This window comes from Electrophorus electricus, chromosome 9 (assembly GCF_013358815.1).
Source record: "Electrophorus electricus isolate fEleEle1 chromosome 9, fEleEle1.pri, whole genome shotgun sequence".
NCBI lineage: Eukaryota > Metazoa > Chordata > Actinopteri > Gymnotiformes > Gymnotidae > Electrophorus > Electrophorus electricus.
The window spans coordinates 23,247,232-23,272,016 of NC_049543.1; the positions used below are offsets into that span (position 1 = coordinate 23,247,232).

Consider the following 24,785-nt stretch of genomic DNA (forward strand, 5'->3'; position numbering starts at 1 on the left):
TACAAATGGGTGGAAACTTTTAGTAGTATAGCTTTAATATTTGAAAGAAGATTGTTCTTTTATGTTCTATAAATTCTGAAATGTGGAATTTATTTAGCTTTGTGTGGCCTCTTGCAAAAGCGTGCATGCAAATTTACCCTGCACTCACAGTATGACCTCTGCTTCATAGTTCTTTGATAGAACCAAGCAAATTTTATTCAGATTCATTGTGTTGTAATACTGGAGTTGATGTATCTTAATACACTTTCAAATGCGGGTTAAGTTATTTCAAAGATTTAGAAGCTGGCGAAGGGAGCTAAAAGATGAATTGACTAAATGAGGACATTTAGCTACTTATCAAAAGGAAAATGCACAAATCTAAAACTACTATTGCAAGACCATTTCACTTTAGATTGTAATGTATTGTGACTGAAATTATCCCTTCTTAAACCTGTTGTCGTGTACAATGTGCTAATAGTTAGCAACTAACGCAAGCCTTATTTGACTATTATTAAAAGCTTGCATGTAATCCTATGTCAACCAAATAAGTCAACTCATTTGTACTGCTGAAACACTCAAACCCCATATGTAACGGCTTCCCGGACTAGACAGGCTCGTAACAATGACTTCTCATGTATTGTATCATTTCATCCACAGAAATCAGTTACACATCTCATTTTAGGCATTATATTCATGAACAATATAACAGTATGAACCAAGGTTTACCAGCCATCTATTTGGTCCCTTAAAACAATTAACCATTGTTTCATTTGCTCATTTATTTTACTGATGTATTTTACTCTATAAGGCCAAACAAGGGCAGACAGGACGTTGTTTATATCTGATTCAGCAGTCTGCGGAGTTTCTGTGTTTAAACGGTACAGCAGTGCTCGTAGCCTATACTCTGCCTCATAAGGGCCCTTTTTTTCGGCCTTGGGTCCCAGTGGCTGGTTTTCCAAGGCCTTCCCGTGTCGTTGTTTTCGTGGAGGTGGAGGATGGGGATGAGGAGGGGAGGGTTGCAGTAGACGGTCCAGTCGTCTCTGCCATTTTGAAAGAGTTCGGTGAGACTCGGAGCAAGTCATGACTTGATGTTACACCGATATCGCACTTGAAAATCTATGTGAGTATCAAATCTGTTCAGCATTCGCTTTGAGGAGTTTTTCTTTCCCTGAAGTTTGCATGAGGTTAAATCTCACTTGGGTTTCGTAGGGGCTTCAACTTCTGAAACTCCTCGGGACGGGAATGGCTTGTCGGCCACTTTTCTACAGAAGAGATGTTGCGCAGTTTATTTGGACAAATTTATCCAAAATATTAACTTTAGCAGTACCGTCTGATGTCGGCATGACTCAGTGCACAAAAGGATCTGGATGTTTTTAAGCCTGTTTGTCACTCTCTTGAATAAACGATGTCGGTCTACTTTTTGCGTAGTTTTAAAAAGACATGACGCTTATTTTAAAGGAGAAAGTTAAGCCAAATAGTGAATCGGTGGAATTTTATGGAAGTAAACAGATTGGTTTGTTTTGGTCTGTCACAGCCTATACGACAGCATAGCTAAGGTTGCCAGTTAAGCCCAATACCCTTTTTTAAAGCTTCATTTCTAACCGGCAAACCTATGAAAATTCGCCCAAAAACGCATACAGCCAAACCCATGGCCTGTAAACTAAGTACGTTTGTCTTGTGGGGATAAAATTTGATGCAAATTATTCATTAGCTAGGCTATTACCACTCTGGGCTTGTTAAAACTATGCGACGCATGGAGCATTTAGAGATACCTAAAATAGCCTACTTGTCATCGATCATTGTGAAAATGGGTGAGCTTCTCTGCGGTTAGACAGACGGATTGATTTTTTTTTTTTTCTGCCCAACCATAATTTGGACCTCACCCCGAGTTTGTGTGTGAAACCATAGTGATTATGTGAGCTTTTAAAGGATACACAGGACTGTAGTTAGAGTATTCATGTATGACATCAGAGAATAAAGTTATGATTATGTTTCATTTTGTACCCTGCAATTATCTGTCCTAAGATTGTCATCTTCTGATACTTTTTTTGAACATCTTCAAGTCACGGTGCTGTTAAAGAACTGTAGCCTAATGGAAATAGATTTGTGGTCAGGGTCTAAAGGTAAGGTAAAGATGAAATTATATTTTCACATGACTGGAAAAATTCAAACTGCTTCATTAGGGTAAATCTTAACCTTTGGACCATTGGATCATTAACACTGGAAAAAATGTATTTTCTTTTTTACTTTTGAGTACAGAATATTATTTCATGATGTCATGGTATTTTCTGTATTGCGCGCTTAGTTAACAGAATATGCTTACATTGCTACATGGCAAACTATGTGACTAAGGACAGTTAGTGTTGTGCTGCAGAATTATGACTGATGAAATTGGAACATGAAAGTTATTGTTCCCTTTGTGCAAATTCCAAATCCCAAAGTTAGACAATGAATCTTTGGTACTTTCTTTCTGTTATTTTGTGTGTGTCCTTTCTGCAACTGTGCTGTGTGTGTTGTCTAGTTTTGGTAAACCTAAGAAAGAGCACATGTTTGCAGGTATGCAGTGGAGAGTGGTAAATGGATCTAGAGCGGTGGGGCTTACATAACCTCTTGTGATTCGGTGTGCGTTTTCATAACCTCGTGGTTTAGTGTAAATTTTTGTAACATCATGTGATTTAGTGTGCATTTTAATAACAGTGTGATTCATCAAGCATTCAGTCAGGAAGAGTTTCTCATGTCGTTGGACAATGGCAAATGCCATGTAAGTTTCAGGCATTGTTTGACAGTGACAATACAAAAATAGCTAATATGAGTATGTTGATGTAAAGTAGTTTGTTAAAGGGCAACTTTAAACCTTAAAGTTTAAAAGATGTGTGATGCAACATTTTCTGAAACCTCCATTGCATATTTTGGTAATAATTAGAAATAGGAGTTTTAAACAGCACCTACCATCTTAACAAGTTGTTATTTTATGATCTGCTTCACCAGGTAAGTACTTCTGACAACTGGCTTATGTTTGATCAAAAATAATAAAATCAAAATAAGTGATATGCACATGTGATATGTATTCCATATATACTGGCATAAAAACCAATATCTTTTGTGTTCTGCCATTAAAATGATGGGATCCAAAAATGTGAAATATTGGACAAAGAAGTAACATGAAATCCTAAAAATGGAGCATACAGTGTCTGAAATATTTTAGTCGTGTTTTCCTGCTGGTGTGACTAATGAGGTCTAGACCTTTGGTCTGAATCAATTAGTGGACAACAAAGCAAAAGGATGAACTGAGATATGATGGTGGCCCATGACAGCTATAAGGCTTTAGTGAGCAATGTGTGAAGTCTTTAGATGAGAACGATGGTGAATGAATGCAAATCCATACATGAAATCGTAAGATTGTGGCTGGAATTTCCTGTATCCATGCTGATTGTCCCAGAGGAATGTAAAGAATGTTTCTCTTAGCCGCCAAACATTCTGTAACCTCTCATTTCTCAGCCCACCGACAGAGTGCTACTGGAACTTGATCTGTGCCCCTCTGTTCTGCAGACACAGCCTGTAGCAACTGTATGTTTTTATAGTTTGCTTAGTTTCCCACACAGCGACGCCAAAAACGATCCAGCGCTATTCTGTAATAAGCTTTCACCCCTTAAGGCAGTGCCGTTGGCTAAGTATTGTTTGAGTTATTGATTGCAGGATGTAGCCTGATCTGTTCCACCATCACAACACGACTCAGGAAGTCAAACTCCTAGTGCCCTGTGAACTCTGCTGACGTGTCGTACACAGCTCTTATGGGCAGAATGACTGTCAGCCATGCACTGCTCTATGCACTTCTAAACAGACCTCCCAACAGTTCAGGCGTGTTCACCATACATCCACAAGCTATACTGATTCATCCATGGAGTCTGTTCGTCGTTCTTTGATTCAGAGAAGGTGCTCAGGTTTTTGAATGCATGCTCTCAGGCTCTAGCTGTTCAGTCTGATACTGAAACTGTGAATAAATGTGCCTTTTAGAATATTTAATCAGTATACACAGTTTCTCAAACTAAATTCAGGAGTGTGCTATATTGTTTTTTTCCCCACATGCCAGTGCAAGGATGTTGCTACACAATGACCAGCTGATTCAGGCTGTTCTGTGTAAACCTTTAAGTCACACAGGCAAGTTAAAACATGGGACGCAGACACAAAATCAGGCAGAGCGTGACACATTTTCCTCCTGTCCTTTCACAGCTGTTACAGTGACTTAATGAAGGAGGTGATTTATAGCCCGTCTATTTCCACTAGGATGTATTTGGAGAAAATTGCAGCCAGTAAAAAAACAAGGACAAATGAGCCATAAGCTTGTGCTGTGCCACCAATTCATTTAAACTGCAGCCGTGCTGGTATTCTGCTTATGGGGACTGAGTAAAACTGACCTTGACCTCGACCTCACTTGGCAGAAGGGCAGTTTTTAGCCCTGAGCGTGATCCTGATCTTAACATGATACAGGCCTTCTCAGATAACACCCAGACTTTCCTCTGTGTCCTTCTGTAGGTAGGCTTTGTAAGTACTGTATAAGCAGTCAGCTTTTACAGTTTATTAAATAATTTTAAATGTATTTGTGCTAGTTTGGCAGCATGTTTTAATGTCTTATTTTGTTTTTTGGAAACATTGTGTTGTAACCCTGCTTTGCCACGAGGGGATTTTTTTTTTTTTTTTTTTTTTTTTTTCTGGTGTAAAAAAAACATTGTGAAAGGCATGTTTTTCTGGAAGCAGTTGCACTGAAAATTTCAATATAGCAGGTCCAGATGTGTCCATTTAGCAAATGTGTCACATTAATATAATTGTTCCATTGTGTCTGTGTTGTGTGCAATAAGGGTTCATCAGATTTTCTTATGTTACTTTGTTTTTGTTTTTTTTTCTCTTCACACTTTAATCTTGGACCACTGCAATGTTATGGTTGTCTCTGCTTTTATTATTTTTACAGATGACCTCTATGGTGGGTTTGATAGAGACAGTCCAGGAGAGAGTTCTGTAAAGGCACAAAACACGTTGTCCAATACGATGTGCTCCACAAACCGTCCAACTAACTGGGTAACATTTGACGATGAAGGCAGCCCCCTCTCCTCCCCTCCGAAACACCTGCAGCTTCCACCGTCGAGCTCAGGCTCAGTACCTCGCCCAAATGGTTTGAAGCTGGTGCTGCCTCCCTTGGGGAATCTATCAGGGAGATTATCAAGCTCACTGGAGTGTGCCCAAATGCACCTTAGCCTCAACGGGAGCTCCCGCGTGCCTAGTAACACCCCAATGTGTACCCCAGTGAGGGAGACTCCACCTGGTCCGTTTCCCCTTTTCCACAGCTCTCGGGGGCAGCCTGACTTCTTCAGTAATTTCTCCAGCATGTCAACAAGTTTCTCTTCCCCAGAGAGAAGCGCTTCACACCTATCTTCTGAGGCCTCCACACCATTCCCAGCATTCCAAGATGATCCCGGTCACTTCAACCCATTTTGGAGTGAAAATGAGCACAAGAGAGAGTCTGGAAGCTCCTCCTCAGACTCTGAGCCTGGCTCGAGCTTGCCTCGCTTCTTCATAAGAAGCAAGGATGGTTACGAGCCTCCCCAGGACCACCTTCAGAACTCCTACTCCTACATCTGCCACAAGCTGGAGAGGCTAAAGGCAAAGGAGGACCAAGAGGAATGGAATGGGGAAAGGGAGGAAAGAGGTCCAAACGTAACCTTGAAAGATATGGAGACAGGAAGAGGTCCTTCTTCCTTCGTTCCGCATGGTCTGTTCCTCAGCCAGAAAAGGCATGGCTGGCCGTTGATGCTGAGGATCCCAGAGAGAAAGAACCGCATGTCATCCCGTCACTGGGGACCCATCTACTTGCAGTTGCTCCCTGGAGCCGTGCTCCAGATGTACTACGTGAAGGGTTTGGAGAAGCCTTTCAAAGAGTTCCAGCTCCATTCTAGCTGCTCTGTCTCTGGCCCCAAGCTGGAGAACTACAGTGAGCCGCGCAAGATTGCGACGTTGAAGGTCGAACACATGTCATATGTAGAGCGAAAGCGCTACCATCCCAAACCCGAAGTAACTCACGAAGCCGAGGTGGAACAGCTGCTGAAGTTTGGCACAACAGATTATGGGGACATGGAGGATTTGCTAGTGTCCCTCGAGGAGGAGCTGATGAGACTACCGGTTCCCCACAAGCACCAGAAGCATTATGAGGAGCAGGAGCTGTCCTTGCAGATCGCAGACCACATCTGGATGCGACTGGACGAAGACGGAGCCGTGCTGGAACGTGCAGCTATCACACGGATCCACTGTCTGGCCTTCCTAAATGGTTCAGGGGAATGTTTCCTGGCACTGAATGACCTTGCACTGCTGAGAAAAGATTCCTCATACATCTCCGACGATAGCGATGACGATGTGTGGATGGAGATCACCGACTATCACTTCCATAAGTGTGTGCGCGAAGCTGAGTTTGAAGACACCAGGCTGGTGAAGTTCTCGCCCCCTGATGCCTGTAGGGTAGAGCTCATGCGCTACAAGACGGTGTCTGTCTGTGGAGACATGCCGTTCTCGCTGAAAGCCATGGTGACCGTGCAGGGGGCCTATGTTGAGCTTCAAGCATTCCTCAATATGCATTCATCCTTCCCCTACCATGCTACTGCTTCAGAGACACAGGCACTCAGTGAAAATGTGCTTATCCAGGTGCCGTTGCCGGGTGATTGGGTCAGAGTGCCTCGTACTATGTCGCTGTTGTGGCAGAAGTCTCTCAAGGCCCGCATGAACAGAAGTGCCTGCATGGGCTCAGTGAACGTAACAGACTCTTATCCAGTAATGCAGGTGACCGTGGGTACGGTCAAATATGAGAATGTTTATGGAGCCATTGTTTGGAAGATCGACAGGCTTCCTGCTAAGAACATGGGTAAGGAAATGTTGTGTTTCTCTATTTATGGGAGATATCAACTTTTGATACACAGCAAATGGAAAATTTTGTACATTTACTCTATGTTCAGTCAAAGTTTGTTTTGACTTTTTACCATTACAAGGCTGTCATTATGTGAAAGCTTAGATCCTCCAATTAGCAATTCTCATGCCAACATTCCAATGATCTTAAACCCTGTTGTGCTGTTAAGTAATGCATGTGCAGTTACTAAGCCAACTGATGTTATCAAGCTTTTCCTAGTGGAAAATAGCTTCGATTCTGTGATGTGAGGCAGTCTTTTACCTTTATTTCAAATGCAGTTGCAGAGACAATATTTAAACCTTGTACACTTGGTAGCATATAGTAAGGAAAAACAAAATATTAGTACTATAGTAAGCTGTGATTAACCAGTCAGTTAAAAATTCAACAATGATACACTGCCAAATTGTTTGTTAGTACTGGTCCTTTTAAAATGACTCTCATCTTAGATGCACCATTGTCTACAGGGTTAAGATGGATTCTCAAATAGGTATTTGTGTGTATTCACATTATCCTAACTTGTATTACATTTTGCATTAATAGCACATTTTTGCATTAATAGCACATGATCTTAAAATGACAATGAATGAAAGGACAGACACAAATTATTTATGCAAATGATGGCTACTATTTTCTATTCTTGCTAGCTACACTTAATTTAACAAAAGACATAGTCTATTTATTAAATACCTTTAAAGAGGATACATACCATATCAAATAGAATAAATATTAAACAATGAATAATTTAATAATCTATATATAAATGTGATTTAGATTTTTAAGCTAATGTTAGTTTTGTTAGATTTTTTAAAGGTTGTTTAAAATGTAACAAAATGTAACAGAATATTTTTATTTAAAATATACTGAAATCAGTCCAACTACAGTCCAACTACAATCCACAAATTATGGGGAAAAAACTACAGGCAGTCTGTCTCATAAGGGCCTGGTGAGAGCTTTTAGTGGCCACTAATTTTGACTCTAAAGCACCAGCGTACAGGATTAATGTAGCAGAGGGATATGTCATCTTACAGTTTGTCACATTACATACAGACATGGCAGACTTCTGCATACCATGCACTGTATCAGGAGGGAAACCATTAGATCTGTCTGATTTACAAACTTTCAGCACCTATTTTGTAGGTTTTCACTGTTGTTTTGTATGCGTCCTCTGCTGGTTAAGAGCGTTAACTACACTTTATTGCAGTATTTCTAACTACACTTTATTGCAGTATTTTCTAACTACACTTTATTGCAGTATTTCTAACTACACTTATTGCAGTATTTCCCCCCCCCCCCCTTTTTTTTCCCCCCCTTGCAGCAGTGGATCATCCACACTCCTTTTTCTGTAAACTCGAGCTTGCGTCAGACCAGGAGATCCCCAGTGACTGGTTCCCTTTTATCACCCTGGAATGTGAAGTAGCAGATACCATTGCTTCTCAGACAAAGGTGAAGTCTTTGGGCACAGAAAGTGACTTTCAGCCTCAAAAACATGTCAGCACCCGGACGTACTATCGTTGCCAGGTAAGGCCAAAGCGACACCTATGACTACACCACCAGTCCGTGTAAGAGAGTTACAGGTGTAGGTTATTCTTCTATGAAAAAAAATATTGTTAAACAAACACTGCACAATGTCTTTATTTATAACATAAATCTCTCCGTGTCTGACTTTCTTAGGTGAAAATCGAAAAGAAGTTAATTGAAGCAGAATTACAGAAGCCATTAAGTTGTGCATCACAGTGAACCAACATGTGGATCTGTATACAAGAGAAATACGGGGACAACAACTACCACCAGCCCCGTCACCACCGCCCATTATTCCTTTAGCGAACTTCATAAATACCCGACAACACAGGACAAAAACGGAAGCATTAAATACTCTTACTTTAGCCTTTTTGTTTGTGTCACATTAACATTTTTACATATGGCTCTTCCATATAAACGCATGAAATCTTGCATGAAATGTCCGATAACCGCATTTTAATGCCTGTAAAATCTTATCCATTAGCCTACAGTATTGTTGCACTTTATCTCAATTTACAGATGGATAAGTCACCATGCCTGTAAGAAAATGTTAAAACATTTAGGCAGACATTATCATGATATTAAGAACACTTGTTTGAAGTACAGAGCAATCATTAGATATGCTAGCTAGAGCTTCCAGTAACGACTAATGTTATTTAATAATGTGGTTTGTTAAATTGCATTTTGTCCATGCATTGTGAGCAATAAACAACAGCTAATTCCTGTGAAACAAAATATTATTTTTTAGAGCCCGTCGGACAAGAAGATTATGGCACCATGGGAAATTCCGTGACAGCTATATTACAGTGATATTTATCAAGTCATTTTGAATCTGCACTAAAACCTTCAATCGTTGGGGTTAGATTTTTGAGCAAACCTGTACCAAACAGCAAACATATAACCACCACGCAGTAAAGGGGATGCATGAGTAGCTGGTTAAACTGATTAAAGCACCATATCAGCTGTGTCACCTCAGTGAAGTTTCAACCAGATAACGAGCCTAGCTCCAACGAAAAATGCTTTCAAATTCAAACTCTCTAGTACGTAGCTAGCCAATTTTAAATGAAAGTGGTATTTTGTTAGTTATATAGGCAATTACTTCAGTATCGTGACGGCTAACATTTAATAATAAAATGTTTGCTTGAAATTCTTATGAACTAAACTGTCTTAGAGAGCTTGCTAGTTAGCTAAAAACGGTTTTGCTAGTTAACTAGCTAACATAACTTAAAATTACTATCGTCTCTTATTCCTTATGTAAAAACAAGGACTAACTCAAGATAGTCTTTTCCCCCTCAGCCTAAACTCTACTTTTCCATCATTGATGATGTGATTGAGAGTATCAGAGAGCTTTTTCTCGATGAAGGGGTACCGGAGGGAGTACTGGATGACTTGAGGCAGGTAATATTAAGTAACAGTCCTCCAGCCACATACTCGCTGTACAGTTTTTTTGAAAAGGTCGACATCGTAAACGTTAGTGCTATTGAAATCATTTCATAGGGTTCTATTCTATGCATTTTGAATGTTAATTTCGTTAAACTTTGGCAGGTTTAGTATCTAGTAGGCAAAATTACTTTCTCTGAGAGAAACCCCCACTATCTCTCCTCTTAGCTTTGGGAGTCAAAGGTGTTGCAGTCCAGAGCTGTGGAAGGCTTTGCAAAAGACAACCTCAATCCCTCAAATTTTGTTCTGCAGCTTCCAGCAAATTATCCTCAGACTCTTCATAAACCCACAGGCGAGTTGCTTCCCATGGCTGTTTTATACATGAGCTATTTGTCAAGAGGAAAAATAAATAAATCAAAACTTCCACAGCTTTTAAAGCTTTGATTGTGTCACTGTTTGACAGTGATGGTGTGTGCAGTGTTTTTGTAGTCATTATTCAGTCATAATTCTGATAATCTGAGACCAAGTGGAAAACACAGCATTTAGTTAATCAGTCTGTTTTAAAGCTTAGCAAAATTGTTCACTTATGAGACGCATAGTGTCTCCCCCTTTTAATAATATATTTTGCTTCAGCTTCTGTCGTCATTCCTGCTGGGCGGCATGCACAGAGTTTTACAGCAAAAGCAGTAAGTAAATTGCATCTTTCTTATGCTTGACTATGCTGTACACATCGTGATCTCTTAAAACTGGCGAAGTGCTGGGGTAAAACCACCACGTAAGTGAGATTAAACCTTCCAGATCTGGTGTCAAGCAGAGCAGAACATTGTGATTAACAATATTCATATTTATACCCGGGCTGCCCTTTGGAAAGGACTTGTAATCAAAGTCAGCGTCACAAACCATTTCCTGGAAAGAGCACAAAACATAGTCCTGAGACCAATGGAAAAATAATATAGTTTCAAGAATAATATTTTATTCTCTTTTCTGTTGAGAACGTCATACAAAGCATACTTTCTGCTGTCATTTATTGACCACAAGGGAAATCTTCTACAATTTATCAGGTCGTTAAGAAGAAAGAAAAATGTTTCAAGTACTTTGTTTGGTTGAAAGGAGGTGGGGGGGGGGGGGGGGTATAATGTTTAATACATTGTGTCAAAGTTTAAAGCTATGGTTGATGCTCTGTGTGAACTCATGGACGAAAGGGCTTCTTGTGTGATGGTTCTTAAGGGCTCTTAAGTGTGTGTGTGCGCGTTGTTTTTTTTTTTTCTTCCTTTGTCTTTCCTTCTCAGTGGTATGTAAATGCAAACGTTACTTTCAGAGCAACACTGGCACTATTGCAACATTTTCTCTACCACCCGGAGTTACCTATCCTGTTCAGATACCAGCAGGAGTGACCCTACAGACTGCCTCAGGTGTGAAGCATAACCCATACCTTCAAACACTAACCAGGCAGTTCTAAGCCTGCTTTTGGAAATCGGCCCAGAAGACGTTAGTCCTGGAGAATGCCCAGGGGAGTTTAGCTCAAATCCTAATCTAACATTCTAAATCCAGCTAACCAAGATCTTTCAAGGCCTTTTGAAATGGTGTCTTCTGGTTCTAGTCTTGAAATAGTCCTGTGTTTTTTCCTCCTTATTGTAGCTATAATTCATAAAGCTCACAAATGGTATGGCAGAATATTGCAGGCAGAATATTGAACTGTGCAGTGTGGGAGCTAAAAAAACAAAAAAACAAACCACATATTGGATGTATCCCTTTGCGGTGGTGGGTCTTACCCTGAATCCTCTGCAGTTTGTACAGTTCAGTTTAGTTCTGCTGTACAGCAGGTTTGGGCAGGGAATTGCTGATATTACCTTGATAATATAGCTATATTTATTTTAATTTGACACTTGCTTTCATCAGTCATTAGGGTCTATGAAGTCCAGATAAATACATAGTATTTCACAATATCCAGGGAAACTGGCTTTTCTTTGATGATTGGTAAATATGAAATTATTGCACCTGATCATTTAATTGTGGAATATGTTCAGGAGCCTTCACATTTATCTTTCGTTTTATGCCCTCCCTTTATTCCCACAGGCCATTTGTACAAGGTCAACGTTCCTGTAATGGTGACCCAGGCTCCAGAGTGTCAGCGTATCCCTCCCCAAACGAATCAGTCCCTTATCGAGCAGAGAAATCGACCCCCTACTGTCATTCATAAAATCCCTGCCCAGGTGACTGCTCCAGGTCCTCAAATCCTGCCTGTTCCGCAAGCCTCCAAACCAGTCCTACCACCACAGGATCAGACACAGAACCGACTCACCCAGCAACCAAAGATCCCTGTGGAGCAAAGTACCCAAGCCCTGGTCCCTGTTACCCCAGACACTTCTACTTTGCACCAGCCTTCGCAGTCTGCCCTAGAAAGCTCCATCGAGTTCACCCTGGACGGCATCGAGTTCAGCCCTCAGCCCCTGGACATGAGTGTGTCTTCACCCTTCTCCATGCAGCAGCAGCCTAGAGGTCTGCAGGGAGAGTTGCCTCACATGCAGATGCTGGAGTTCGGAGCCAGCGTGCAGGACATGGTGGAGAGAGCTGTTAAAATAGGGGAGGAATCTGGAGCCCTGAGCAACACTGCTGACACCATGAGTCTTCTGCCAGACTTGGACAGAATGCCTGACAGTGCAGGCAAGGTAGAAACCTATATTTGTAGAGCTGGGTTATTCTGGTTGTCTAGTATATTGTCATAAATAAGATGTTAATCATATTTTGTGGCCCATTGTTTGTTTTTTTGGGGGGTTTTTTTATCGCATGATGTCTCCAGAGATGTATGGATTATGTTGTATTTGGCAGACACTTCCTGCAGCTATTTTTGAAAATGGCACTAGCAGTGCTAAAAATTCTGATCCCTGATTTTCAGTACATACACAGTACATTCTAAGTACTTTCGGTCTGTGGCTGACAGATATGAGCAGCACAGTCTCTGTTGATTTCTCCACAGCTCGAAGGGCTCCTGATGGACTACAACTTCAATGAGCTGGACGACATAGTTCAGCTTGACGGCACGGGTGACAGCAGCTCCGAAGTGGGAGACGAAGAGCGCGAGCAGCAACGGCGGGAGGAGGAGGAGGAGGACCAAGGAGCTGTCGGAGAGAATGAATTTCTGGGCATGATCAATGCGGAGGCCCTGAAAGCTCTTCAGGGGGCTGGGGAGAGCAGCAGCAGCTGTCCCAGCAGTGACGGCGATGAGCCTGATCTGGAGGAGGTGGAGGAGGAGGTGGGGGCTACGACTACACAGTTCCCGTCTTGCTTTCTATAATGTTACAGCAGATAGCTATGTGCCACTACCAGCGACATAAACGCCGCCTCTGGACAAAGTGTCACACTTTGTAAGCACTTCCAACAATACTTCAAACCGGTCATGAGCATTCTTCTATTTGCCTGCTTTGCTGATGTCAAGAATTTCTCAGAAATTCTGAAACAGCCAAAAAAAGAAATACGAAAATATCATTAAGTGTTAAGCAGGCTTCATTGAACTAGACACAAGCTATAAAAGGAAACTGACACTGGTTAAAACAATTGTAGTGTTGCCTAAAAACAATGTAATTCACTTGGAAGTCTCTCTAACCCTGCCCACCGTTGCATGCCACCATAGCTCTCCCATAAAAGCAAAACCCTTGAAAAGAAGTGTCAAATTACTTTTTATTTTTTATATCTGTGACAGAATTTTAAAAAAGTGTTTATGAATGAGGCACTTCTGTAGCTTCCCTGGTATAGTAGGTACAGCATTATGCTAGTGACACCATGGTCATGGGTTTGATTCGCACGTAGTGCCATACTGAGAAATATCTGTTTCTCTGGTTAATGGGATCTGCCAAATATTATAAATATTCCCAAGACAATCGACACTCCTAAATTTCTGTGTCTTAATTTGAATAAGGTAGAGCATTCTGAAAGTGTAATAGACTGAGGGACTTTCATCTGGATTTACAAGCTTAGCATATTGCTTGTAAATTTCCTCAGGCCATGCATAACTTTTTAGTATCGAATTTCTGATGCTTGTTTTTAACACAAAGCCAGTGGTGTTTACTCTTCTGTGAACCATGATTAGTCTAGGGTATCAGCTTCCATTTAGCATGCATGTTAAATTGACATGTCATAGACTGAGAATTTTGCAGAGATATGGAAAGGGCAAATATCACTCTATTACCCTGACCAAAAGGGCCTGGTTATGATATCCAGCAGGAGTGCTTTAACAAGTTACTGACACTGGTGGATTGGTGGGGGTGGGGGGGACCTCTAAAAAGGTGTTGTTTATAACGATATTTCTTATGAATTTCTTAAATTACTCAGTCCACTTGCTTCATAACATTTTTCTTGTCATTGTTTATCTGGTGTCTAGGATCCACTGAACTCTGGTGATGATGTGAGTGAGCAGGATATTCCAGAGATCTTTGACACTGAGAACGTCATTGTTTGTCAGTATGATAAGGTAAGAATTATTCTGGGGATTTGTGCGGTTGATGGATAAGCCTAATCCACATGCTAATTCACTCATTATGACTGTTTTTGGTAGATGGCAGGCTGCTCATTTAAATCTCAATGAATGTTAGACGTTAAAGCTGTAGTAAGCAATGTTTGCAGCTCTGGCTAGCTACAACAGTTATATCACCTTTAAAGGTGTTGAACATGTAGTACAGGTGTTCAATTACAATATTTTGGCTATAAGGTGGACTTCTGTTTAAAGATTTGTGTTCATGTCTGTGGCCTAAAGTATTCATATTTATTAAAATGATTTACAATTATCAAAAGAATATTTACAACAGATATTTTTTAAAATGCAAAACAGATTTGTATAAATGCTTTTATGACAGATTCATCGCAGTAAAAACAGATGGAAGTTTTATCTGAAAGACGGTGTGATGTGCTACAGTGGTAAGGACTATGTTTTTTCCAAAGCCGTTGGTGAGGCTGAGTGGTGAGATGAGGGGGTGTTAAAACTTGAGCCCAGTAAAGAGAACTGTCGTGAACACGAGTGGGGAAAATACTACGCACAATTTTCTTTAAGTGTGGAGAATTTTCTTATTAGCTAATGCTGCATTTGCTTTGGATATCTTTATTTTGGTTAGTTGGTTTGTTTGTGTCTGCATAGTTAAAATTGCAGAATATAAAGCCAGTCCCACAAGAACTCTTGTTGGTTCTTGGGTATGTGATGTAACTCTGGATTTTTGCGTTTCCAGTCTAAAAATCCTTTTTGTGTTTCAAGGGGTAGATCATAAAGGTTGTGGTTTATGTTGAACATGATAAGAGTATCATTATTATTTAATTCTTCCTTCTTGCTTACTGTGTGTATAAAACCCACTGAAAGCAAAACTATACTTGTGTATGTGTTGTATCTAGTTTTGGATTTCTATATACAACTACTTTTTGTTAAAAAGGAACTTGTTCTGCGGTTCTGTACTAAAGTCGATGCTTTTGTATGTTCTGCATCTTTTGGCATAACTGTTGGAATATAAAGCTATATTATTTGCATACTAGCAAACATGGGATTTAGCAAGTGTAAATAAAATGTATGAATGGAGCACACTATGGTGTATGCTGTAACTGTGCACAGACAAACAATAGTTGCTTCATGAAGAGTTTTGTATGAATTACTGTTTCCATGTGTTGGGGTATAGAATCATCTCTAATCTATACCTAGGTTAATATTTTGAAATTGAATGGTACAGGTGTTTTTTCTTTTATTCCTGAAGAAGATCCCACAGTTTAGAAATGGTCGCATTTACAATGGTAAATTGGGGGGGGGGGGAGAAATGTTTTGTTTTTCAAATGCATTCACTGTATGCAGTATATATGTACAGTATACACAGAACGCTGCTGTAGCGTATTGGTTATCAGTCAGTATTTTTAAATCACAGAAGAGGCTCATGTTGCACCTTTACTGATGAAACAGCCCCGCAGCTTAATGTGATACCCCTGAAACTGGTTCGAATGGCTTTTCCTCGACCTCTTGTTCCTGGGATCCAAAGCAACTCCTGAGAGACCCTGCAGTCTGTAGAACTCTGCCTGCATCTGGCAGTAGCCACAGCGGCTCAGAAGCATGTACATGTCCCTGCGAAAGGCTCTGGTGAATATAGTGTACAGGAACGGATTGCACAAGGAGTTGATGGGGTAGAAAAGGACCAGGAGGATTTTGGACTGCGAGACCGTGATCAGAGGCATGCGCATTGCAGCGGAAATGGCAAAGAAAGAGATTGGTGCCATGCACAGGAAGTCTGTGAAGATGAGCACGGCCATACGCTTGGCTATCCTCGTGTCGCCGTGGCGTGTTGCCATGTTTGGTTTGCGCACGCTTAAGTAGATGCCCACATAACAGGCGCACACAGTCAAGAAGGCTGCCATGTTCAAGACCAGCAAGGCCACCACATAGCCCTGTGAAGCTGGTGTTTCGATGTCCATGGGCAGGCAAATGCTCACCTTAGAGTAGTTGCTGACCCCAAACACGGGGAGCAGAGCCACCAGGAGGGAGAAGCCCCAGCCTGCGGCCATCATGGCCACCACGTGTCGTGGTCTGAGCCTCCTGTCGGTCTGCATGGCATTGGTAATGGTGTGCCAGCGCTCAAGGGTAATGGTGGTCAGAGTGTAGACAGACAGCTCGCTGGCAAAGACCGTAAGGAAGCCTGCCACACTGCAGCCAGTGCCCGTCTGCCAGGCCATGGCATGGTTGTAATATTCTCGGCGGGACCAGTGGTCCACAAGGGCGATGAGCAGCAGGTAAAGGCCCATGCACAGGTCTGCGAAGGCCAAGTTGCACATGAGGAACCTGGAGACAGTCATCTTCTGAGGGCTAGAGAGTAGGACAACCAGCACAGCCAGGTTGCCCATTAGCGCAGAGGCAGTGATGACCCAGGTGATGCAGCGAAGGAAGTCATAACCCAGCAGGTCCTCACAGGGGTTGAAGGCGTCGGGCTTTGGGCTGCATTTAAAGGGCCTGCTATTGATGCACAGCTCCATGTCAGGATAGTGAAAGTTGATTTCTTGAAGGTCAGAGAGCTCTTGACCCGATACGTCACTGTGAAGAAGGAGATGTCTGTGTCAAGTGTCGGAGATATTCAACTATTGACTGTTAATTTTGATGTTATAGGGGAAGTTGATCTTTTTTCACATTTGATCCTAGATGAACACTTCTAGATACCTGAATTTTTTGTTGTTGTTTTTGCTCTAATAATTTAAAACGATTAAAGCCAACCCCACCCTATGCAACATGCATAGCTATTACACAGATTGTGTACACACCCCTCGGCTGATTATATACAAATGTTACTTTGTCGACATTCTTGTGTATGATGAGGCTTTTGAGAAATCTAAAGTGTCTAGTTTTAACAGCCTTTGCATGCTTGATTCATACAAATAGCTGGAACTACTTTACCAAGCTAAACAGACTTGGTGAAGCTGTACAAGAACTAATCTACCTAGCTGGCACTGTTCATCGCTATACTCCAGTGTGTGTGTGTGTGTGGGGGAACCCAGCAGCAGCAGCTTCAGGCTTCATACGAAGAAAAGTAGGGTGGTTGTTTGTTTTTTTGTGTGCCCTTTTAAAAATGTTGATTTTGACTAGTCAGTTATCACACTTAGAGTTGTAAGTAATTGATTAGAATTAATTTGATTTGCAAAGCAATTATTGGGGGGGGGAATCTTAACACTGCACCTACTCATATGTCTCAGGTGAGTATAAATCGTCCTATACGTGTTTAGATAACTTCAATTTTACAAAGAATAATACGGTGAATGTCACTGAGTCAGTCTTACGTGAAATCAGGCTGGTTGTCCTTATTGCATAGCTTGGTTAGGTTTTTAAACTGGCCAATTGTGGTCTTCTCCCTGCATTGGGACAAGAGAATGTCGCCATTTATGTTTCAAACTTAATAAAGGCTGGTCTCAGATTTGGTGTTTTGCTATTTTATTTGTGCTTAGCATATTCTGCAGAGGTTCTGTTCTCAAAATGAAGGAGAATGCAAAGTATAATAAACCTCCATTCTGCAGCCACTGGGAAATTAACTCTGCACCTTCTCCCTGCACGTTCTGGATCAGACCTGTTGTGGAGTCTCCGGTTGTGGAAGGCGCAACAGTGGCTGGGGTAGGTGAGCTCAGCCTCCTGTAGATCTAGAAGGTTCTCCAATGGGGGTAGTGTCTTGAGAGCAGGTGTAGACCGTGCTTTTAGAACCTTCACCGCAGTCAGTCCCCAGGTGGGAAGTGCTTGGAGCGCAGTGGATGAGACATCTCTACACACACATGCATACATGCAAGTTTACATGTACATGTGTGCGCATCATACAGCACAATCAGGCTGAGGTCAATATATGTGAATTAAGTCATAATTTTAAATTACACTGTTTATAGAGACATTTGCTTCTAATATAAATACTAGAAATGCTTTTGGCATATTTTCGTAATATATTATTCAATATAATTCAATATTCAATATTTTTAAACATCCTATGTGTCCTATCCTATTATTTCTGTACACATGACTGTCTGGCCTCAGTAGTTGGGCAATTAAAAAGTGCAATGCTTGTCCAAATGATCCTCTGTCATATCTAATGTAACAGTCTGCAAGAGTTCCTGACAAACATTTCACAGAAACAAAGATTGTATCTGTTTTGCTACAATCTTGGCAAGATGCGATGGTGACCTTTTTAGGAATGTTTCTTGTTTAATCTCTTTCTGCGATCCCTCTTGCAGAATCACAATAATGAATACTTTTCAGTTAAAAAAAAAAAAAAAAAAAAAAAAGTTAAACTGATATACAAGTACCTCAGTAAAACTGTGCCAGATAATTTCCACAGTAGGTAGCAAACATTTAAACTACTTTTCCTTCTTTAGTGTGACCCTGCATCCTCTGTGTTTGCCTCTTTCATACCAAGGCTAAATTTCAGGGTGACTGAGACGCTTGCCTTGAAATAGTTATGAGGGACAGGTACTTTGAAACCAGGAAACACACAGACCTTGGCAAGTAGATAGGAATGTGATGGTTTCCCCCCCCCCCCTCCATCTATATGCATTTCTGAACTCTCTTACTTTGCCTGCTAAATGCCATAAATATAAATGCAAAAGATCTTGAAGAAACGGGCCTTGTGTGCCATTTGCATTCCCACTGCGCTCATATTCCTTAATTCCTTTGCCAGTAGTACCCCATAATGTCATTTTCACATTTTACTTTACAGTGCAAAGTTACAAATTTTACTTACAGAACAGCTGGTCCTACAGCCCCTTCAAAGGCAGCGTTATGGATTTTACTAAGATGCATGTTGTCTTTCAGAATTCTAAAAAGTTGGAAAAAAATGTGATCAGTATGTAATTACACTCAAATGTACTGGTATTACGCAGTATGACCACAGCCTACTGCATAGGTGAAAATACACAGGTCCTGCATTAAGACCACACTGATTAACATCTAGCCACTAAATCTGAACAAGCAATGTTTTTGTGCATGTTTAGGAAAACACTGCATAGCCCAATCAGTGTTTTGTCTCATTTTTGTCTCGTTTATTTACCCATACATTATGTTCCCTACATTATGTTCTTAGACTAAACCTTCAGTCGCAATACAAACATCTGATTCTGCCACTCACTTGGAGACAAGTGAGGCAGCTTCTTGTAAACATGTCTGGAAGTGGCATGCCTGAAAATATGAACGTTTCCACTGAGTTTTATAGATACGTACACCTTATCCAGCCTCGTCCCATTGAAAGCGTGTGATTTTATCTCAGTAAATCCATTTCTGACAAGGTTCCTGAAAAGTGAGACATTCACAAAAAAACCCATTTCAGTTGTTTGGATGTTGAAAGTTTTAAAAAAGGGCATGAATGTCACTGTGTCTGCTGACCTAACAGTACCCAGATCATGTATCAAGGTGGTGGTTTTATGAATACAATAATTCTGCAGTTATATCAGCTTTAGAATTGCTGCAGTTTGCTGGAAACATTTGAACAATATGTAGATGTTTTTGAACAATACTAAAATGCTTCTCCACATAAAATCTTCCATTTTTCCACCTTGGCTTTATACAAACACACCCAAAACATCACCTAGTGCAGATATAGGCATTCTAAATATCTTAATGGCTCGTTTCCTGGATTAAGATGGTGCTGCTTTGCAAAATGCAATTATGCTCTAGAACTCTGGTTAACCTTTAAATCTTGGTTCACAATCTGGTTGACTTTTAATGAGTTGATCATATGAAAAGTGGGGGGTGTAGCTGTTGAGTTACAATTGATGCTTATTTGGAGGAAAGGTCAAGTACTATGGTCTCACACATTAAAATGGAAAATTGTACCCTGCTTCAGAACTCACATATACATGTCTTCTTTGGATATGCCTTGAAATGCATTGGCTGGTATGCTGTTTATCCGCATGTTGTCTCCAAGCTCCCTTCACAAACAGAAAAAATAAACAGGATAATGTGTGAACGGTCTTCAAAATACCAATAGAATGAAGCATGAAGGGTGAGGGTCCTATAAGGGGTTGTATTTCCAAGAAGGGAGGGAGCTATAAAAAAAACAAACCCAACATTTTGTATTCTTTTATGCACGTCACCTACTTACACCCCCCCCCCCCCCCCCCCGCCATCCCCGAAATATTTAGTTGAGGAAACTGAGAAGACTGTAAGCTGAATTGAATGTTCAATCAGGATTCTTTTTTTGACACTCCAGAGAGCCATTTATGCATAATTAACATGCAGAGCCTTTAGCACTGCATTTGCTGGGCTTAGGTCCAAAGATCTGTACTGCAGCTTTGCAGGTGCAGTTGGAAGGCCACAGTATTAAATCAGAATTGTTACTCTGTCCTCCAAATCGCAGAGGGATCTGATTACTCACAGGAAGAAAAATAGCTCCATTGAGGAGATGGTGGAAAGGTCTGGAAAATGTCTCACACCTGTGTTGCAGATGCTTCTAAACACAATAAATTAGAAATAAATGAGAGAGAATCTAATGTGTGACTCTATTAACATCGTAAAAATACAGCTCTTGGTAGCTGATAAGGTGTCTTACAGGTATCGTAGTTTAGGCAAGTCAGTAAAGGCACCATTTTCAATGGCCATCAGTTGATTAATATTCTGTATTGAACTGAAAAACAAAACAATGGCAATTTTTACTTTCAGTAGTTGTATTATATATATATATATATATATTTATTTATTTATTTATTTTCTGTCAATTTTGATGTTAAGTAAAAAGTTGACATTAAATTCTAAACACATGATGTGCATGTATGCGTGTGTAAATATACTCAAGACTATTTAAGACACAATGAAAAGACTTACATTTCTTCAAGGCTGTGAATGGAGAGAAATGCCTTGCCTTGTATGGTCCTGATTGAGTCACTTTGGGAAATTTCACTGCAGAAGAAACACAGCAGCTATTTCACAAGTATAAACAAGCAAATAAATCAATATGTGAGAATGGTTGCTGTTTCTAATTTATTTTCACTTGACTCATTTCACACAATAATTAAAAATAATAAATATGCTATCACATTAACCATTGTCCTCCAGTGTTCATGTAATGTAGTTAAAAGCATAAATGTCACAGATGAAATGGCTGCTCTGTGATGTCCTTCCCTCCTCCCAACAACTCTTTACTCATCCAGTTGCCTTAATTTCACTTCATTACAATAACAGTCCTGCTCAATCCAAAACCACTTAAACTTGGTTTAAGAAAATTTAAATGCTTTCTTACATCCATGGAGATGTAACTCCCTCCTCAGTCTTTGAGAATGTAATTTACATAATTGCGTTTTCCATTTTAAACAAATTGCCGAAGATTATTGAGAACAGATTTCTTATTGTTCCTGCGTGCATCATCAATGGCACATCTTAAGAATCAGCTTCTACATGCTACGTCTCAAACGCCAAGAAATGATTATTTCAGTAACTTTTGACCAATGTGTATTGTTTTTATTTAATTTCTATTGTCAGCTGCCTTGTCTCCTTGTAAAACTATCACTCAACATTACACTCGCTAAACAGTACTTCGAAAGTAATACTTTTATCACATCAATCTGGTTTTTACTAAGAACCGGCAGTTACTCTAACCTTCCTTCTTGCTTATGCAATAATAGAATTTATTTTTAATCAAAATATTAGAACTATACATAATTTGTTTTGAAACAGTATTGGTAATGAACTATTTCTGATGCCAGTAAACTAGTGTTTGCTACTAAAGCAATTATTAGTTCATTCCATTGTCCCAAAAAGTAATTTAGCTAAAAGTACATCGACTCCAGGAGTTATTTTTTCCTGTTAAGGTTTTTCTTTTTTTCCTTCACCATCCCCTTCATTGGGGATGCTGTGTGAGGATGCGCGAGAGTGAAACTGAGAGAGACTGAAAGTGCGCGTGAGCGACAGGACCTACACGTGATAGCGAGTGGGTGAAAGTGTGCGCGAGCATGGGAAACTGCATTCAGGTTGGGTTTGACATGGGGGAGGAGCTTCATGTCATCCATTGTCAGTATACAATATTGTTAATATGGGAATGCAAAGATATTTTTTTTCAGTTTGTGTTATTTTTCTATGATTTACTGTACTGATAGAAAAATATATTTTAGAGAGCTGAATACCTGCTTGCACCCACACCGACCAGTCACGTGCCACACCATGCACACACCACACTCACCAGTCAGATGTACAATATGCAACTAACTTGTCCAACCTTTAACTGTTATTCATTCATGTCTTGTAAAAATGATGGCATGCTTGATGTTTTATCTGAGTATGTTTGTGCGTAAACAAATTAAACTTTGTTTTGGATACCATTTTCTTCTCATGGTCAACCACCACCCATGTTGAAAAATTGCATCAAACCTTAAACAGTTTAAAAGATTTTCTGCAGAACATGTATTCCCATGTCAGCACAGTGTAACTAGAATAGACTATAATTCCATGCCTGAGTCCTGTGAAGTGTACCTGGTTATTTGGGTAACATCTATAAGAGTATTGTTTGATTAGCAGCGGTTAGCCTTTCATGAATGAGATTTAGTCGTCATCTCCGCTTTCAAGCTTTTCAGTAGCTCACTCGCAGTTTTACTCGCGCTCGTGTGCGTTTCCTGTAGTTGGCGCGCACTTTCAGTCTCTCTTACTCAGTTTAACTCTCGCGCGACCTCTCACAGCCTTATATAACAATATATAACAATAATAGGCGACGTGATAATATATATTGATGCTCGTTTGTGCTGATGTATATGTGTGTGAATGTATGTGTGAAAGTGACGGGGGAGTGTGCGTAAAGATGGAAGGGATGCAAAAGCTAAGTAGGTTGCGTCAGTGTTTGTAGTTAAGCAGTATTACTCTTGGGATAAATCCATGTCTAATACTGCAAACTGGGGATGAAAGATGTCCACGTTAGATTAAATACTGCATTTCTGTTTATAATAGAAGCAGTTATTTTCCATTGATATACTATTTTTTAAATAATTACATTTTAGTTTAGGTTTCCCTCAAGTAGCAGACAATGAGTGGGTTGTAACACGAGGTGCTGTTATTAGATCAAATTATAAAGGTTTTTCATGCATTATAATTTTATACTACTTGGCTGTGCTTTAGAGTAAATAATTTATGCAGATTTCGCTGGTACCTTATTGCATTTTATTAGTTCACTGTGAGTATTTGGTAGGGCCTTCTCGTTATGCATGCAAAATTATGACCTGCACAAGTTCTTTTAATTTCTGATGTGGATTTAAATTTAATTAACGCTGACATTGCTGATTTAGTCAAAGTATTTACGTTGGAATTACAAACATCGCTGTTATGTTTCGGAGGTTTTTTTTTAAGGTTCGTTACGATGGTGCTGCCTATTGATGAACTCTATGACCAGGGGTGAGGATTCAGGGTGTGGCATAAAATCTTTAACTTATTATTGCCTCTGTTATCAAACACCATTCAATTCATGAACATTAGTCTCCAATGACTGCAGCACCTTGGCCTGTGCCTAGTCTTAGTTATACAGAGAAGAATACTAGCTTGCTGAGCAGTGAAAGAGAGACCGAGATTGAGGATTTAAAAGTAGCAAATCATTGCAGTGTGTGAAACTCAGCACATTTGTATCACCGCGAAACACGCTGTACCTAATCTCCATAAATGACATATCTCTCACTGAATAAAAATTGAACAGTGTACAGTGGGAGAAATGGCGATCACCCTTAGAAGTAGTGCTCACTCTAGGCCTATTATAAACAACATGGAGGAAATAAAAATAAAAATACTTGACTTGGACAGTGGACACACACACACACACACACGCAAGTGATGCCAACCTCAATATCCTTGTATAAATTTCATATTTCACATTGTTACTGTAACACTGTAGATGAACCCAAACCTCACATTCTCGTCACGTTGATAAGCTTTTTGAAAGTTCCGCTCTGCACGTCTCTGAAAGGCAGGTGAGTTAATCTCCTGGAAACATAAAAGCATGACACTAATGTAAATCTTTCACTTTGTTCTTATATGCGAGTTGTCAGTAATTCAAAATTCTTGTTAATACTCTGGAACAACGAGATCGTATAGACTAGATACTTACAATTTGCTTGTTACAGACGTAGCTTGAGAATTCTCCTGAGTGTGCCTGTTGCAGCTGACTCGTTCTGTTGTGCACTGGCAGATCGCTGGACAGGAGTATGTCCGGCAGTGACACACATCCCCTGCGCTGACCAGTACTGCCAGCAACCACAACATATGTGGAGGCATAGTCCTCTTTAACTTCTTGTCCTGTCTTTACGCATATACACTCCAGTTTAGAGTGGTTAATGCCACTTTCGCCAGCACACTGTACCGGTCTGTCCACCTGTAGTCGGAGATGCACGGACCCGTTGGTGCGTATGCGTCACTCGGAGCAGGCGCCGCTCTGCAAGGTTATGCAACTGCTTATTGTCACTCTCTCACGAGCACAAGTCCTCGTCTACTTTAACAAGGCTAAGTCACTGATAATGT

The 24,785-nt window shown here is 40.4% G+C and overlaps 3 protein-coding genes across 3 annotated transcripts; 2 read left to right on the plus strand and 1 right to left on the minus strand.

Annotated features, from left to right (window-relative positions):
* Nucleotides 1–960: 960 nt before the first annotated feature.
* On the plus strand, nt 961–9,173 carry LOC113591111 (stonin-1). The gene is made up of 4 exons (XM_027031480.2): nt 961–1,099; nt 4,946–6,883; nt 8,241–8,443; nt 8,597–9,173. The coding sequence occupies exons 2-4, from the start codon at nt 5,023–5,025 to the stop codon at nt 8,660–8,662; spliced, it is 2,130 nt and encodes a 709-aa protein (XP_026887281.2). The 5' UTR covers nt 961–1,099; nt 4,946–5,022; the 3' UTR covers nt 8,663–9,173.
* gtf2a1l (general transcription factor IIA, 1-like) lies at nt 8,977–15,436 on the plus strand. Its single transcript, XM_027031477.2, has 9 exons — nt 8,977–8,982; nt 9,725–9,841; nt 10,052–10,175; nt 10,457–10,509; nt 11,142–11,235; nt 11,900–12,492; nt 12,801–13,076; nt 14,202–14,291; nt 14,674–15,436. The coding sequence occupies exons 1-9, from the start codon at nt 8,977–8,979 to the stop codon at nt 14,779–14,781; spliced, it is 1,461 nt and encodes a 486-aa protein (XP_026887278.2). The 3' UTR covers nt 14,782–15,436.
* A 281-nt stretch (nt 15,437–15,717) lies between these two features.
* Nucleotides 15,718–24,542, minus strand: LOC113591105 (lutropin-choriogonadotropic hormone receptor). The gene is made up of 11 exons (XM_035529564.1): nt 24,376–24,542; nt 24,180–24,251; nt 21,123–21,197; nt 20,851–20,925; nt 20,677–20,751; nt 20,153–20,230; nt 19,524–19,592; nt 19,048–19,122; nt 17,893–18,081; nt 17,609–17,680; nt 15,718–16,871 (listed from the first exon to the last, which is right to left on the minus strand). Exons 1-11 carry the CDS (start codon nt 24,540–24,542, stop codon nt 15,725–15,727), a joined length of 2,094 nt encoding a protein of 697 aa, XP_035385457.1. The 3' UTR covers nt 15,718–15,724.
* Between the last annotated feature and the right edge of the window lie 243 nt (nt 24,543–24,785).